Source organism: Amia ocellicauda, chromosome 7 (genome assembly GCF_036373705.1).
Source record: "Amia ocellicauda isolate fAmiCal2 chromosome 7, fAmiCal2.hap1, whole genome shotgun sequence".
Taxonomy (NCBI): Eukaryota; Metazoa; Chordata; class Actinopteri; order Amiiformes; family Amiidae; genus Amia; species Amia ocellicauda.
The window spans coordinates 13,824,737-13,839,305 of record NC_089856.1 but is presented as its reverse complement, the minus strand read 5'-3'; the positions used below and the strand labels follow the sequence as shown (position 1 = coordinate 13,839,305).

The window sequence follows — 14,569 nt, the reverse complement described above, 5'->3', positions numbered from 1 at the left end:
AAATGACATGCAAGTTTAAAAACAATATAAAATGTTATATGTAATAATAATAATTATAATAATACAGAGTTTAAGTTGTAAACCCTAGACAGAGGCCACACATATGAACAGATCCACTTCACCCTTGACAGTCTCCTGGGCTTTTCCTGTGACATCTGTATCAAAATCCAGCTTGTTTGTGTTTTTTTTAAAGAAAAATCTTGTTCAAAATGAGCAAGTGTCTTGCCCTCCCACCCCCTATCGCAGCATCCCTTCTGGGCCTGTGGCCATCCTGGCTGCTCCTAGAGAGCTTGCTGTGTTGCCAGCAGCGGTTTGTTCCAATTGGCGTAACATCTTGGCTTCTTAACCAAACCATTATTGCGTGTTAATGGCTAATTGGGGGCCTTGCGTTTGAAGCACGATGGAGGGAGACACAATCCCAGCCTGCCCTCTGCCTAGTCAATCAATGGGCTTTGTGTTAAACAGGCATATGGTGCAAACAGCTGGGTATTTCTTTTTTTGTGTTGGTTTGTTTTTTGGAGAGGTGGCCTCATGAATGGCTGCTGTGTGACAGAGCTCTTGGCCGGCCTGCTTCCATCAGCTCCCTCTGTACAAGTCCACCCCCTGCCATATGAAAATGAGCAGTCTCGTCACCCACATGTGCCGGACACAAGGACATGGAGCACAGAAGTGAGTAGCCTCCAGCACTGCACTGGCACCTGGGAGCGGGGTGGCTCTCATCCTGGAGGCTGTTGATGGGGGACAGGGAGACAGTTCTGTATCTGTGAGGGCTGTTCACAAGCAGCTCTGCATTGGAGGGAGAACAAGAAGCATGTCTTCAACAGAAGAGTATGAAGACAAACAATGGAGCTGAACAACAACCACAACAGGCAGTAAATGACTGACACTGATTTAATAGGTTTTATTGTTTTTATGTATTAATTTATTTCCCTGCAATATACGTTATTGTAGTTTTATTAGTAATATGTAGATCAGATGTTAGAATAATGGAAGTTTTAGGTTGTTGCTTTCTTTCTATCTTTTTCATCATTATTTTCTGCACATTGTGTAAACGGAGATGCTGCTGACGCACATTTCGTCTAGCCTAATAAAATGTTAATGTTAATGTAAAAGAGGTTTGCAGCGCCTTGAAAAATGGGAGACCTCAGTGTAAAACTATAAAGCAGGAACTACGTCGTTATCAAGCGGCCTAAATTCTCCACGGGGACCGAGGCTGATTGTGATGCCCCGAGACGAATCACCTGGATTTAAATAATAATATAAACGGTTTAAATGCAGATGGCGCGGAGCAAGCGCCGCTTTAAATGTTAATTGTGAGGTTTCACATTTTCTTGCCTATATAAGGACGGGACACTGCGGGACGGAGTCGACTGCTGCTTTTCTGCATCTGCATTGAAAACCGCGGGTCAGAAAGCAGCCCCAACTTGAACCCTGAAGTGTGGGAATTTCATGCCAGAGCTCTTGTGTATTTGGCGTGTCAGTTTCCACGACAGGGTGACACTTTGATCAGTTTTTTTTTTTCAATTAGCTTTCGTGTGGCAGATGTGCGGCGGGTAGGGGGTTAGGGGGTCAGGCAGGAAGAGTTGCATTGGCCGGCACTGAGGCACGTAAATGCGCCAAGTGATATTTTATTGATATACACCTTCCGATATTTGTCTTCGACATCGCTGGTAGTGAAGTGCAGGCGTCGCGTTGAACCGCCGAGCTATTAACGCAAAAGACACAATATCGTGATTTCGAGTGTATTGTGTTCATTACTGTGCGTAATCAATATCGAATATGTTCAATCCTTTGACAACTTACCCCGGGACATCTGCCAAAAGCATGCAAATTAGTCACGACCCTTAATTAATCTAAACACATTCAAATATGAACGTACCACATTTATATGAACCATAAACACAATATGACTGTGTATGTAGTCTATTCGCATTAAGAAGCTCGTTGTATCACTCAGAAAGAAAGACAAAACACTCACCTACATAGAAGTTCTTATTTTAGTCATTAAATTCAGTGTGAACAACTATGTGTTAAACTAACAAGAACTGACCTACTTTGCATTTCCAATTACATCGCCTATTCTATGGAACTGGCATTAAAATGTGCTAATTAATGTAGTGCATTGTTCAGAACGGTTTCACAATGTTGTAAACAGGTGACCAGGTGTTGCTTCTGCAGCTTACAGAGCACCACAAAGACCCGCAGTACACGTATTGCTGTTATATTTTGACTGGGGTCAATCTTATTGTGCTGTACCTGTAAAGTGTGTATATTCCACTCTTATCGCGTATTGGAGGTGATCTGCTTAGAAAGAAACATGTGGTGCCATTTTGTTAATAGGACGTTTTAGATGCTTTAGTCAAAACCGAGATTTTATTTTGATTTAATTTTGGGGGGAGGAGAAAGTGTAACCTGTATTTTAGGTTTACCCACCCGTGCAAATATGCTAAAGTAGCAAGGAAATTATCAGGTCTAATACCTAAGCGGGCGAATAAGCAGACGGGACACAGCGAGATGAGTCGGCTGGTTGTTGCGTCTCTGTCACGCTTTAATATGATATTACCAACATACGACCCAGGTTTTCGAAGTAGTTTCAACCACTTAAAAGATTATCTTCGGCTGTACCTATCATCACTCAACCCCTTCCCCCCTTCTCTTCTGTCTCTCCTAATTGTATACAGAGCATGGCCCGCCGTGGGGGGTAGCGCTCGGTACAGAGTGGATGCGCTCCCATCGCCTTTGAAATGAAGCCGGCGCGCTGCAGCCATTGGTCCGCCTCGGCACTTCAAAAGCCAGGCGGCGTTCCTGAGCCCGATTGGTGCTGAAAGGAAGGCGGGAGGAAGGGGGGCTACGAACTTTATTTTCCGTTCCTTCTTTTTATTTACTGCAAAGTGCGAGTTTGCAGGAGGAGGAGGCGGGGGGGTGCGATTAATTCGGAGGAGGAGAAGGAGGAGGACTTACAGAAAAAAAGACGAGACAGGACAAGGCAAGTCACCAGAACGCGAGCCGGGGCTAACGGAGCTGCTGCTCGGGATGTAGCAGGACTTCAGTTGAGCGGGATTATCACGCCTGACTGAGCTGCTCCTGCGTTACCTGCGCCGCGGATCCGCTCCCACCTCGATGACCCCCGGACCCGGCTCTGCTTCCGCGCCGCTGTTGGACCGCTGTGCCCGGCGTGCAGGTAGAGAGGGAGGAGGCGCCCGGAGGGATGGCTGCGCTGGCCGTTTCCAGAAGCGATAACTTCTTGCAAGCTTTCTTACAGGTAGGCGACGCGCGGCATGTCTAATACTGTGGGTAAGAAAATAGAATCTCTCTCCCTCTCCCTCTCCCTCTCCCTCTCTCTCTCCCTCTCCCTCTCCCTCTCCCTCTCCCTCTCCCTCTCCCTCTCCCTCTCCCTCTCCCTCTCCCTCTCTCTCTCTCTCTCTCTCTGAACCTAATCTGACACACACAAGTAAGCACACATGCAGCTACACGGGAGAAGTGTATCGGATACGGACTCGGCACCACTGGACAGTTTATGCTGAGCCAGATGTTTTGTGTCCACATGCAACGTGGGTCTCCAGCGCTGTGGAGGTGAGGACTTCTGTCACGGGACACTTTTGTATATTCTTGACGGAAGACATCTCTCTCTGTCTCTCTCTTATTTCCATCTTCCCTTATTTTCCATATTTGTAACAACTGACAATAAACCGGCCGTGGTCCGTGACTTCACACGTCAAGTTACACGTACAAACTTTAATAAATAAAATTGTATTAACCCGATAGTAAACTATAATTTGCTGCTAGTTTATATTTTAACTACATTAAAAGTGTTTCGTATTTTGGGAGTTTTGGTTAACATTAGGAACAGTATCATTTTTTGTTGTAAATATTTAAAAAAAAAAAAGTTTAAAAAGAGAAAGCTCTGATATTTTTACGGTTTTGAAAGTTCTTAGATTATTCATTTAAAATACATTAAAACTCGTCGTTTTTATGTATTATACATATGCAACTAATTATATATATATATATATATATATATATATATATATATATATATATATATAACGTCTATATCGTTTATTATGATGATGATGATGATGATTATTATTATATTTCCTGCACTTGGAGACTCACGTTGTAATTCACATTAATAATAATAACAATAATCATCATCATCATCATCAATTCCTTTTTCCCTTTTATATAAAATTAATTGCATTCTGATACTAAAACTTATATAAAGACATTCGGCCAAATTCAATACAACAACAATAATCATCATCATAATAAATCTGATCTAATGTGTTGTGTGTTCTATTCAACACAGAAACCACTTCGGGATGCGTTGTAACCAGAAAACCCATTTAAAGTGAAGACAGTGCGATAGTTTAAATTGCCATACATTTATTCTTATTTTCAATAATAATAATACAGACAGACAGACATATACACATACATACATGCATTATAAACAGTTCAGTGCATGATTGGGAGACATTACTGTCAAGATTCAAAGACTGAAGGGGTCACTTACCTACTGAACTGGATTACGGCTGCATGTCTGCCAGGTGCTCACTGGTGTGTTTGAGACTCCCTGGTAGACCTTGCAGGACTGGGCCTCTGCGGGACCAGGGGATGCCTGCTCTGTGGCCGCTGTGGTCCAGGTCAGCCCTTGTCCTGCGGAGGGCCCACAGAACTGGTGTCACTTGGAGGTTGCTGGCAAGCGGCCAGGTCTCACAGCTATGAGAAATAGAATGGACAGAAGGGTGACGGTTCAGTTAGTTGATTAATAATTAGTGATAATTAGATGTCCTTAGCAGTGCAGGTGAAGAGGCAAGGAGAGTGTCTATTTACAGCAGCCACTTGGTATACCCCCTCCCACTCTTTACATTTGTGTGATTATGAATGTGTGTGTATCAGTGTATGTATGTATATGTGCGAGTGTTTGTGTATCCTGCACTCACTTTGACTCTAACCCTGACACCCGGCTCTGTCTCCCCTAGCAGGATCGGACCCCCAGCTCCTCTCCAGAGAGTGGCCCCCACCTGCTGTCTTCGTTCCTGACGTCGGGGTGTGGGCAGGCCAGGCCCGGGGTGGGTGGCGTGGGGGGTTCAGAGGTGGCGACCCCATTCCCCTATGAGGCGGCGGCGGCAGTGGGCTCAGGCTCTGCCATGTTCCAGCTGTGGAGCAACGAGATGCCGCCCAGCTCAGGCCTGGGCTCACACCAGATGGCCTTCGCCGTCCCCAAGGTGCCGTTCCCGGCCCCGGTGCAGCCTGGGCTGGGCTCCCATTCACACCACCATCACCACCACCATCACCACCACCACGAGCTCCCCCTCACGCCCCCGGCTGAGCCGCCCCCACCCTCCTACTCCTTCGAGCTGTCCCCTGTCAAGGTGTTGTCCTCTCAGGTGCAGGGCGGTGGCTCCTACGGCTACCAGCAGCACACTGGCATGAGTCAGAACTTCCCCAACTTTCTGCAGAATACCTCGGCCCGGCACCACCTGCCCTCAGGGCATGGGGAGGAGGGGCAGCAGTGGTGGAGCCTCCCCCAGACCAACGCCAGCCCCGCCAGCCACCACTTCACCCTGGGCCGGCCCCTGGTCCTGGGGCACCAGCCTCAAATTGCCGCCCTCCTGCAGGGCACTTCGAAAGGGCTGCTGGGCTCCACGCGGCGCTGCAGAAGGTGCAAGTGCCCCAACTGCCAGTCCTCTGCCAGCGGCGGCGGGGGGCAGCAGCTGGATGAGCTGGGCAAGAAGAAGCTGCACATCTGTCACATCCCCGAGTGTGGCAAGGTGTACAAGAAGACCTCGCACCTGAAGGCGCACCTTCGCTGGCATGCCGGGGAGCGGCCCTTCGTCTGCAACTGGCTCTTCTGTGGCAAGAGCTTCACACGCTCCGACGAGCTGCAGCGGCACCTGCGCACACACACCGGTGAGAAGCGCTTCTGTTGCCAGGAGTGTGGCAAGCGCTTCATGCGCAGCGACCACCTGGCCAAGCATGTCAAGACACACCAGAACAAGAAGGGCCGCCACCACCAGCCACCACCGCAGCAGCAACAGACTCCACTCCCTGGAGGCCTGCTCAGCAACATTAAGAAGGAGTAGCCCTGGAGCTGCCCCCCAAACCGCACCGCCATCAAAATAACAAACAAACAAATAAGTAAATCAAAATCAGCACGGGTCAGTTTCACTTCTGTCTCTGGAGATCTCTGGGGTTCCCAATATAAGTCCCCAGAAGGTCGTAGTGACTCCTGGCTGCTGATCCAGTTCACCCGCCCCTGCTTCCCAGTCACTGAATCGCCCTGACAGAACTGCAGCAGCTGGAGGCATAAAATACATCTCTCCTGCCAGGTTAGTGTGGCACCATCACTGAACCAAAAGAGTCTCTGAAACCAACAACTGCAATGGACCTTCAACAATATGATGTATTTCATCCAACTGATTCAACAAGCATGTTAAAGAAGTAACACAGAGAGAGAGAGGAAGGGGGAGAGAGAAAGAGAAAGAGATCTAGTTGGACCCCAAACCAGGAGCAGGACATACACGGGAGTGTAGGACTGTGGCACTGCAGAAGAGTGGACACCCAACAGCTCTATCAGTTGAACAGGAGAGACAGGGAGAGGAGTTGGGAGGGTACTGCAGAAAAATAGCTGGCGCTTTTTCTCTGGTCCTGGACACCCCACCACACACACACACACACACACACACACACTCTGACCCCGCTGTATTTGTAAGAACAAATCACGCAGGATTTCGACTTACCGTCCTCGGTTCACCGGCAGCTCCACCACCTGCGGGCAGCGCGCCGCGCATCAGAGCCGCCGCGGGGCCTTCACTGAGGGGTCCTGAGGCTCAAACTCAAACCAAACCAAACTCGCTCGGACTGCATCGTTTGTGCCCCATACAGACACAAGAGTTTAATGAAGGGGTTTCGGTATTCTGTCTGGATGTGTTCAGGATCATTACTGTAATTCATCAGAGGGAAAGTATTTTGCCAGTTTACATTTGTTTTCCACGGGTAATGCTGTGCGAAAAGTAGTCTTTTTCACTGCGATATTAGGTGACACTTCACATTGTTTTACTGTAATGCCACCCGAAAACTAATATTGATAAGTCGATCAAATAAAACAAATGCTTTTAAAATATAAGTATATATAAGTGTAAAAAATAAGTTTATGAATCAACTTTAAACATGTACTTGTAGTTCTGGATCCTGGCATCAATAGTCATGATATGGACACAGTTTACATTGAAGACTCGCCGCGGAGGCACCGTTTTGAATGACCGCTGTCTTCTCTTGTGCGATGTCGCCGAAGAGGCAACCTTTGAACACTGAAGTTTCACAAAAATGCCCGTCAGCTGCTCAAGAAATATGAATATTTTCAGATGAGTTATATGTGCTTTTGTCAGGGGGTCGTGTTATTCGTCTTGTCATTTTATGAAGTCTGAAACACGGCACCATCGCCAGCTGAAGTCAAAATTCCTCAAGTTTTCAAATAACGCTGTTAATACAAATAACAATGATAATAATACTATTTATAAATATTATCTGACATTCTTATAATATGATAGGCTTTTATTATCGTTTTATATAATTTATAACTATTATTTTATTTCTTAAACATGTTGGGAAATGAATTGTGATCCCCTGTACCCCGTCGCCTAACCCCCTTACCTGGAGAGCTGGTACAGCCCGTGTACATACTGGATATTTGTATGCGACTCTATGTAAAGTGAGACGGCATGCATCAAGTTATTTTAAAACGGCAATAAAAGCGAAATCAAACGTTGTTGAAATAACAGCACTGGCATCCCTGTCTTCTGTTCGCCGTGGGAGACGTGGTCGGGAAAGGGGAGGGAGCTTGGGATTTGTCCGTCAGTGGACGCAAGGCTGGCCAGCGCGCCTCGCCGGACACGGGGCTCGGGGGTCGGGCGGAACGGAGAGGGGATTCAAATGTTACAATGTGTGCACCAGCTGGGAACGTGGTAGTGTAGACTGAAACAAGAAGCCCCTGGCAAAAGCCATTACGGAAAGTCATCTCTGTAGTTTGTTTTTAGTAGCCTAGGATAAATGACTCAGCCAATTAATATTAATCGAATTAATTACCTAATTAAAGAACGTAGTGATGGAACGCGACCACGCCAGGTAAATGTCCGGCATTGTTTAAGGTGATGTAGCAAAGTGTAGCGGTTATTTGCCAGGGAGCGGTACACCCCACTGCACACGCCCCCATCAAACAACTCGTACCCGTCCAGGGGTCGAAGGGGGTCTCGCTCGGATTGCTAATGGGCTTCTCCAAACGCTTTGCTCAGGATCCGGCTTGTTTTCCTTGATGCCGAGAATGCCATTAGGCAAGAGAACAGAGGTCCCTGCCTCCGCTTGAAGTGTTATATCGCACTGAATCAACTGCGGGGTTTCTGTGGGTCCAGCCCGTCTATCAGACTCGGTGTATTTGCAATAGAATCAGCTAAAGGACTTTTTTATTTTAATTGTATACATATTAAAAACATGCATTTGATGTTTATCAGTTTTTGCAATTACTGCTGCAGAAATAATAACCAACTATCATAAGAAAACAGCCAATTCACTTTAAAATAATAACAACTTGATACTTTGAAGGAGCCTTTATCTGCTTCAAAGTTTCAAGTTATTATTTATTATTATTATTAATAAGTATACTGTGGACATTCTGTTAGAACCACAGAACTCTGGCTATAGAATTTTCATTTTTTTAAATTAGGGTTAAAATGACGTCATACATTACGAACAGATTGACGAATTTGTTTGAAGTTTAATTGATTGGTTAACTGGCCTCGACATCTCCCGTGACCCGTCGGCCTACAAGTATTTATAAATGGGTTGTAGATTATGTGTGTCGACCGTATTTTAAATAATCATATGACAACAAGAGACCCAGACGGTTTACAGGCGGGGTGAAGCGGGTGTCCCCAGCTCGGCAGTGCGTGTGGCGGTCAGGGGTCTTTCTGCCCCCTGCCATGGCGGCCGACGCGGGACGGAGCTCCGTGTCAACAGGCCCTCCTGCCGCGCAGACGCCCCCCGGAGCCGCCTTTGATCTCGCTAGCCTTGCGAAACCTCACCCCCCCCCAATACAACACAGGCCATAAACATCCGCTTTATTGACTTGAATACAATAGAAGCGGCTTCGAGTGACGTCTACTATAGGTATGCGAGCTTACTTTTATTGGTTTACTTGTAACAGGGCCGTCATGGGTTTGTTTCTTTTTTAACCATTGTGTCTCTTTGTAAAGTTAGTTGTGAGTCCCTTTGAACTGCGGAAGGAAGGAAAGAAAGCAAGTTCGCGGCATCGTGGGAGTCTCCAGAGTGCGGCCTGTGGACGGAGCTCTGCGCGGATTCCACCACCAGAGGGCGCCAAACGCGCGTTGTGAACCCGTTCCGGGCAGCTTCTCTGTTCCGTTAAACCTGGCCTTGGTGGTCCGATTATCTTAACAGCTGCGTGTCCGTGTTAGACAGGACTGGATACATAGATCAGTACGTCAGGCAGCACAGACTAGTCTAAACCACCTCCTATTTTGCCCTCCACAGGCATCTCGTTTTGGGGATCACTGTTGTTCCTTAGCTAGCCACTAGAAGGAGGGAGATGCACACATCTGTACTCCACACATCTGCACTCCACACTCACCAGCCCAGACACGAGTCTGTAACGACCTCAGGAACAAGGACGGTGGATCCAATCACAGGCTCACTAATTAGATGGGAGAAAGGCAAACAATCCAACAAGGGGAAATCCAAAAGGCAAAAAACAAGAACAGTCCAGTAGTCAGTCAATTGGGCAAACGGAGATCCAAGAGAGGTAGTCAAAACACAGGCAGCTACAAAGATAGGCATAATTCTCAGAAATGACTCTCAAGAGAATGCAAGATTTCAAAAAGTGCCAGAGGAACAGAGGGGAATATATACTGTGTAGAGGGAGGCAGGTAACAGGGCTGTGAGTGCTGGGCCAATGGGAAGATGAGGAGGATGGAACAAGTGCACATGGGTTGGGAGGAATGTTAATTGGATGATTGATCCTGGTGCTGGGGAATGTGAGAGACAGGGTTTAGTATTCAGGTGTGAAGGACCTCTGGTGGTGAACTGAAGTAGGGTGAAGTGAAGCTGTGATAGTTTCTAAACAGACAGACAGACAGACAGACATACAGACAGATGTCAAAACAGAAGTCGCTATATCCAAAAAAGACAAAGGCTTTTATTTAATATGATACAACAGCAGAGTGCTTACGGACTCAGACATCTGAAAAAATCTATTATATATATATATATATATATATATATATATATTCCTGCTGTCCATTCTCTGTTTTTGTCGTCGTTGTTGGCTTTAATATAAACATGCAAAATAGCAGGTTACAATATGTCTCTTCACAGTGGCTCTGCATGGGCCGGTCTGAGAGAGAGGCGCTGGGGAGAGAAAACTGATATGGCCAGGGAATCTCCGCGAGTCTCGGGGGCGGGCATGGACCTGACAGACTTATTATTTATTTATTAGCAGTCTGCTAATAAAAAAATAACAGTAATAATAGACTGGGGTTCTCGTACTCAATTCCTAGAAGGCTGCTGTGTCTTCTGGCTCTCTTTCTAACCAGCCAAGGTGTGAATTACTTAATTGGTCTCATTAATCAAATAACTTAACATTTCATACGTTTACACAAAGGCTGCAAATCATAGGTAGTGGCACTTGGAATCAAATGGGTGTTGTTGTTTTTTGTTTTATTTTAGTTGAGAATTATAAAAGACTTTGGAACAGAGTTACATGTGTACCAATTGATTCAATAATTACTCCAGGTCAATTAAGTTTTTGAAGACTGAGTTCCAGGGGGATTGAGAAACCAGAAGACCTCCAGGGCCTGCATCAGACCCCTATTACAGCTCAGATTTTCATTTTTTAAATGAGGAAAAAGAACAAAATACAAAAATGCAAACAAAATAATCAGGTAATAAAGTTGCTTTACAAACTGCAAGGGTTTGCTATGAGGATCCAGGTGCCTGAATGCACACTTCAAGATTTTATTTAATCTGCTTTATTTGTGTATTCTCTCTGTGTTGTGTCTGTGTGTAAGCCCTGTTTGTGTTGTGCCAGACTGACGTGGTTTCTGTTTTCACTTGTCCTAATGGCCGTCTCCATTTATTTTTTGTACAGGCCTTTGAAATTCCTAACAGTATTTCAGTGTTTGTATTTCTGTTTTTCATGACAGAGGGTTGTTGTTGCACAGAAGCCTTCCTCAGAGGTGATTTAATATCATGTTCGGTATTTTTAAAAATGTCTCGATTCCAGTGTCCTGTGCATGTCTGTTTGTGTCGGTCTACATGTGTGTGTGTCTGTGTGCTTGTATGTGTCTGAATTTATGTATGTGTGAATGTATGTGTGTGTATGCATTTCTTCCATCTTTAAATGCAGAGAAACATTATTTAAGTAACCTGCAATTTAGAAGAACAAAGTGAATTCAGAATGAATCCAGTTTTGTTATTCTCTAGGCATTTGCCTTAATCTAAAGAGAGTTGTGTAAATCTGAGCTTTCGTACAATTTTGTAAAATTTTCGTACAACCTGCCCCCCGCCACCACCATGTCCCCCGCAATATATATTTTTTTAATTCAAAATAAAAATAGAAGTTTCCATCCGCCCCACTAGCTGCTCCCAGGCCGAGGAGTGACCACAGAGCTTCCTGCTCCTCTTCCAGGTCCCCGAGAGTCCCCAGGCCTCCATTCCCACAGTGTGCTCTGGTTTGTGCTCAGCCCAGCTCTGACCTGTTTCACTGGTCTAATGAATCGACTAACCGGATGAAATTAACACTAATCTCTGCAGCATCCGAAATGTTATGTGGTAACCTTTGATGTTCATGGGCTGGAAAAATAAGTGAAAATCTTGACTGTTGAAATAATTAAGTTGCTGAGAGAGCAGCTGTTTGGAACATAAAAGACAGCAGACACTGGGCCCCCCAGGACCGGAGTCTGGCCACCCCCCGTTAGAGGAACAGGTCTTGGTTACTAAGAGGGAGGATTGCTGGAGAGATGGAAGAGCCTGTAGGATTAGGCTTGGGCACTCAGGTCACAAATTTGGAGGCATGAATCAACCAGGAGCCCCTGTGCCATGTTGGCTCCACCGATTGGCTCTTGCAGTGGAGCCCCTGACCAGGTGTGCCCAGGTACCCGAGAGACAGCTAGGAGAGGGTGTGGAAAGGGTGCAGAAAGGAATCGGGAGGGATGCTGTGTCGTCTGGCAGAATTGGAGAAGAGCTGAAAGATATAGCTGCTCCTCTTCAGATTCAGAAAACAAGTTAAAAAAAAAACTACGCAAAAACGTGTTCCTGTCTTCCATACGATTCGATTTTTCTCCCATGATAAAGCACAATGTTTTAGCTTCCCCGGTTTAAAACAAATCGGGATTTTGGTGAAAGCAGATTGTCGTTCCTGATTCGGATGCGGTCCGAGCCCAAGAGGAGGAAAACCAGCACTTCCGCAGTTTATTTATTGGAGGGGAAAACTCCAGGAGGGCTGCAGTGGGGTAATCGGGATTTATCTTTAGTGCGTTTGTCAATGACACATCAGCTCTTCTACAGATATGCCCAAATCCCCACTCTAGCACTCTTACTATTAAAATATATATATATTTTCATTTAGCATGAGACATTCCCTTAAACCCAAACACCGGTGTGGCTTGACCTATAAAATGTCCTCGAAGAATCAGTCTGTCCCGGTACTTTTCATTAAAAAAGTAAAAGAAAAAATATTCAGAAGCAGTCTCTGCCAACATGGCTTATTGAAGAATGGCATTAAGTAATTAAGAAACCAAAACCAATGAAAAATTCATAACAATATGAATAAAATCAATAACGATAATAAAAAACGGTTTTAAATTGTTCTGATCGTGGCCACACACGTGCAGAGGGTGGCGTGGGCTGCGGTGTCGGCTGTGCTCTGGGCCCGCTCTATAGGTCGTCTTCGTCCAGCTGGGCCAGGGTGCCGGGGCGCTGGGTGGTGGAGGGGCCGGGTGCGAACACGTCGCCCATCAGACTGGGAGAGGCTTTGGCACAGCTGTCCCCCAGCCTCTGTCCGACAGGAGGCAATAGGGAGAGAGAAAAAGTGAGAGAGAGAGCAGTTTTTAAATCTTATTATGTAAATAGTAGACAAGTAAGTGAAAGTGACACAGAGGACGCATCTGCATAAGAAGTCTGACCTTTAATGCATTACAAACATAAAATAAGGGCTTTTATTGAAGAAACCTATACAAAAGCATCATGAGTTTGGCTTGAACTGATTTTCATTCACGAAGAATCGATACATAAGTAAAATATTGATACATAGCTCCATTTGTGTCCAGGATCTGAGGCAAGAGACCGGCTCCATCAAAGGCGATTTAAAAAAACAAACTAGCTTTCACACACTGCCAGAGTACACGCTTCTTCGTTCTTTGTGTGTGAGTGTTTGCGTGTGTGTGTGTGTGTGTGTGTTGGTGGGTGGGGGGGTTGTCTTTGTTTTTGTTTTTAATTATGAGCAGGACGTGCTAATGAATGTGTGTTGCTCTTCTCGTCTCCGAGCTTGAGGCCTCTAATCAGTGTGTCAGCGCACTGGGAGATGTCTGCTTTAATCACCAGCTGCCTCGCTGGGCTGTGATTTAACTTTCTATCGACAAGAACAGCAGCATAATGAATCTCACAGCCTCTACCATGCAGGTGACGTCAGGGCAGACTGTACAGCATGAGGAGCAAGGGAGGAGGGTAGCAGATCACTGATTGGCACATCTAAATGCACCCCATCTAGTCCAGCCACTCGTTAGAATAAATAAATAAATAAATAAACACCAGTGTCAGTTCCTCTAAGTGCCTTGCAATCTAACCCGAGGAAATGACAGCCACTTTACCCCCCCACCCGCTGAAACACGGCTGATGAAAGCAAACAATCGGCCCGCGATAAGAATCTCTTTAATCAGCGCACACTTCCTGCCCAGGTCCCTGGCGCTTTCCTGTTTTCTTCAAATGCAAAGACCCAGGCTTGCCTGGGTGACAAAGACAGGGTCTCATGGAAACAAACGGCAGCCCCTTGCCCCGCTGAGTAACCCCCTGGGAGGACCCACTGCCCTGCAGGGTCTAAGACTGGGGGTGGCAGTCTGTGGGCTTGGGCCTTGCTTTCCATTCCGCTTTAATATTATTTATATTATTATTCATTGCTCAATTAAACAGGCAATTAAGCGCCCTTTGCAGGCTGGGAGCTGGTGGCTTAAACAGATTTAGTCAACAAAGACAACCCTGCCGATCTGTGGCTCTCCAGCACCAGGGCTGCAACTTGAACCATTGTAAGTCACTGGCTGGAGCCTTGGGCTTTTCAGACAGTTACAAACGTGTCATTACTATGAGATGTATAATGTGATACCTGTGTGTTGTGCGGGGCGGGGGGGCACAGTCCATTGGAAACAGCTGGGCAGTGGTCAGCGGTGGGGGGCCCGGGCAGCTCAGGGAACGCCAGGTGGATGTGAGCCGGAGACACAGTCCGAGAGCTCAGGTTCGAGTCAGCTGCGGAGGCGTGTACATGTGATGACTGTGGAGACAGACA

General features: G+C 46.2%; 2 protein-coding genes across 4 annotated transcripts in view; one reads left to right on the top strand and one right to left on the bottom strand.

Moving 5' to 3' along the window:
- The first annotated feature begins 2,952 nt into the window (after positions 1–2,952).
- Positions 2,953–7,784, top strand: sp5l (Sp5 transcription factor-like). Its single transcript, XM_066708570.1, has 2 exons — positions 2,953–3,262; positions 4,989–7,784. Exons 1-2 carry the CDS (start codon positions 3,209–3,211, stop codon positions 6,087–6,089), a joined length of 1,155 nt encoding a protein of 384 aa, XP_066564667.1. The 5' UTR covers positions 2,953–3,208; the 3' UTR covers positions 6,090–7,784.
- Positions 7,785–10,190: 2,406 nt separating this feature from the next.
- LOC136752869 (rho guanine nucleotide exchange factor 25) overlaps positions 10,191–14,569 on the bottom strand; it is a 43,658-nt gene continuing 39,279 nt past the window's right edge. For all 3 annotated transcript variants that reach the window (XM_066708552.1, XM_066708553.1, XM_066708554.1), the window contains 2 exons: positions 14,390–14,554; positions 10,191–13,068 (listed from right to left, as the gene is read on the bottom strand). In XM_066708552.1, coding sequence (XP_066564649.1) covers positions 12,949–13,068; positions 14,390–14,554 — 285 coding nt within the window. In that variant the 3' untranslated portion in view covers positions 10,191–12,948. The remainder of the gene's footprint in view (positions 13,069–14,389; positions 14,555–14,569) is intronic.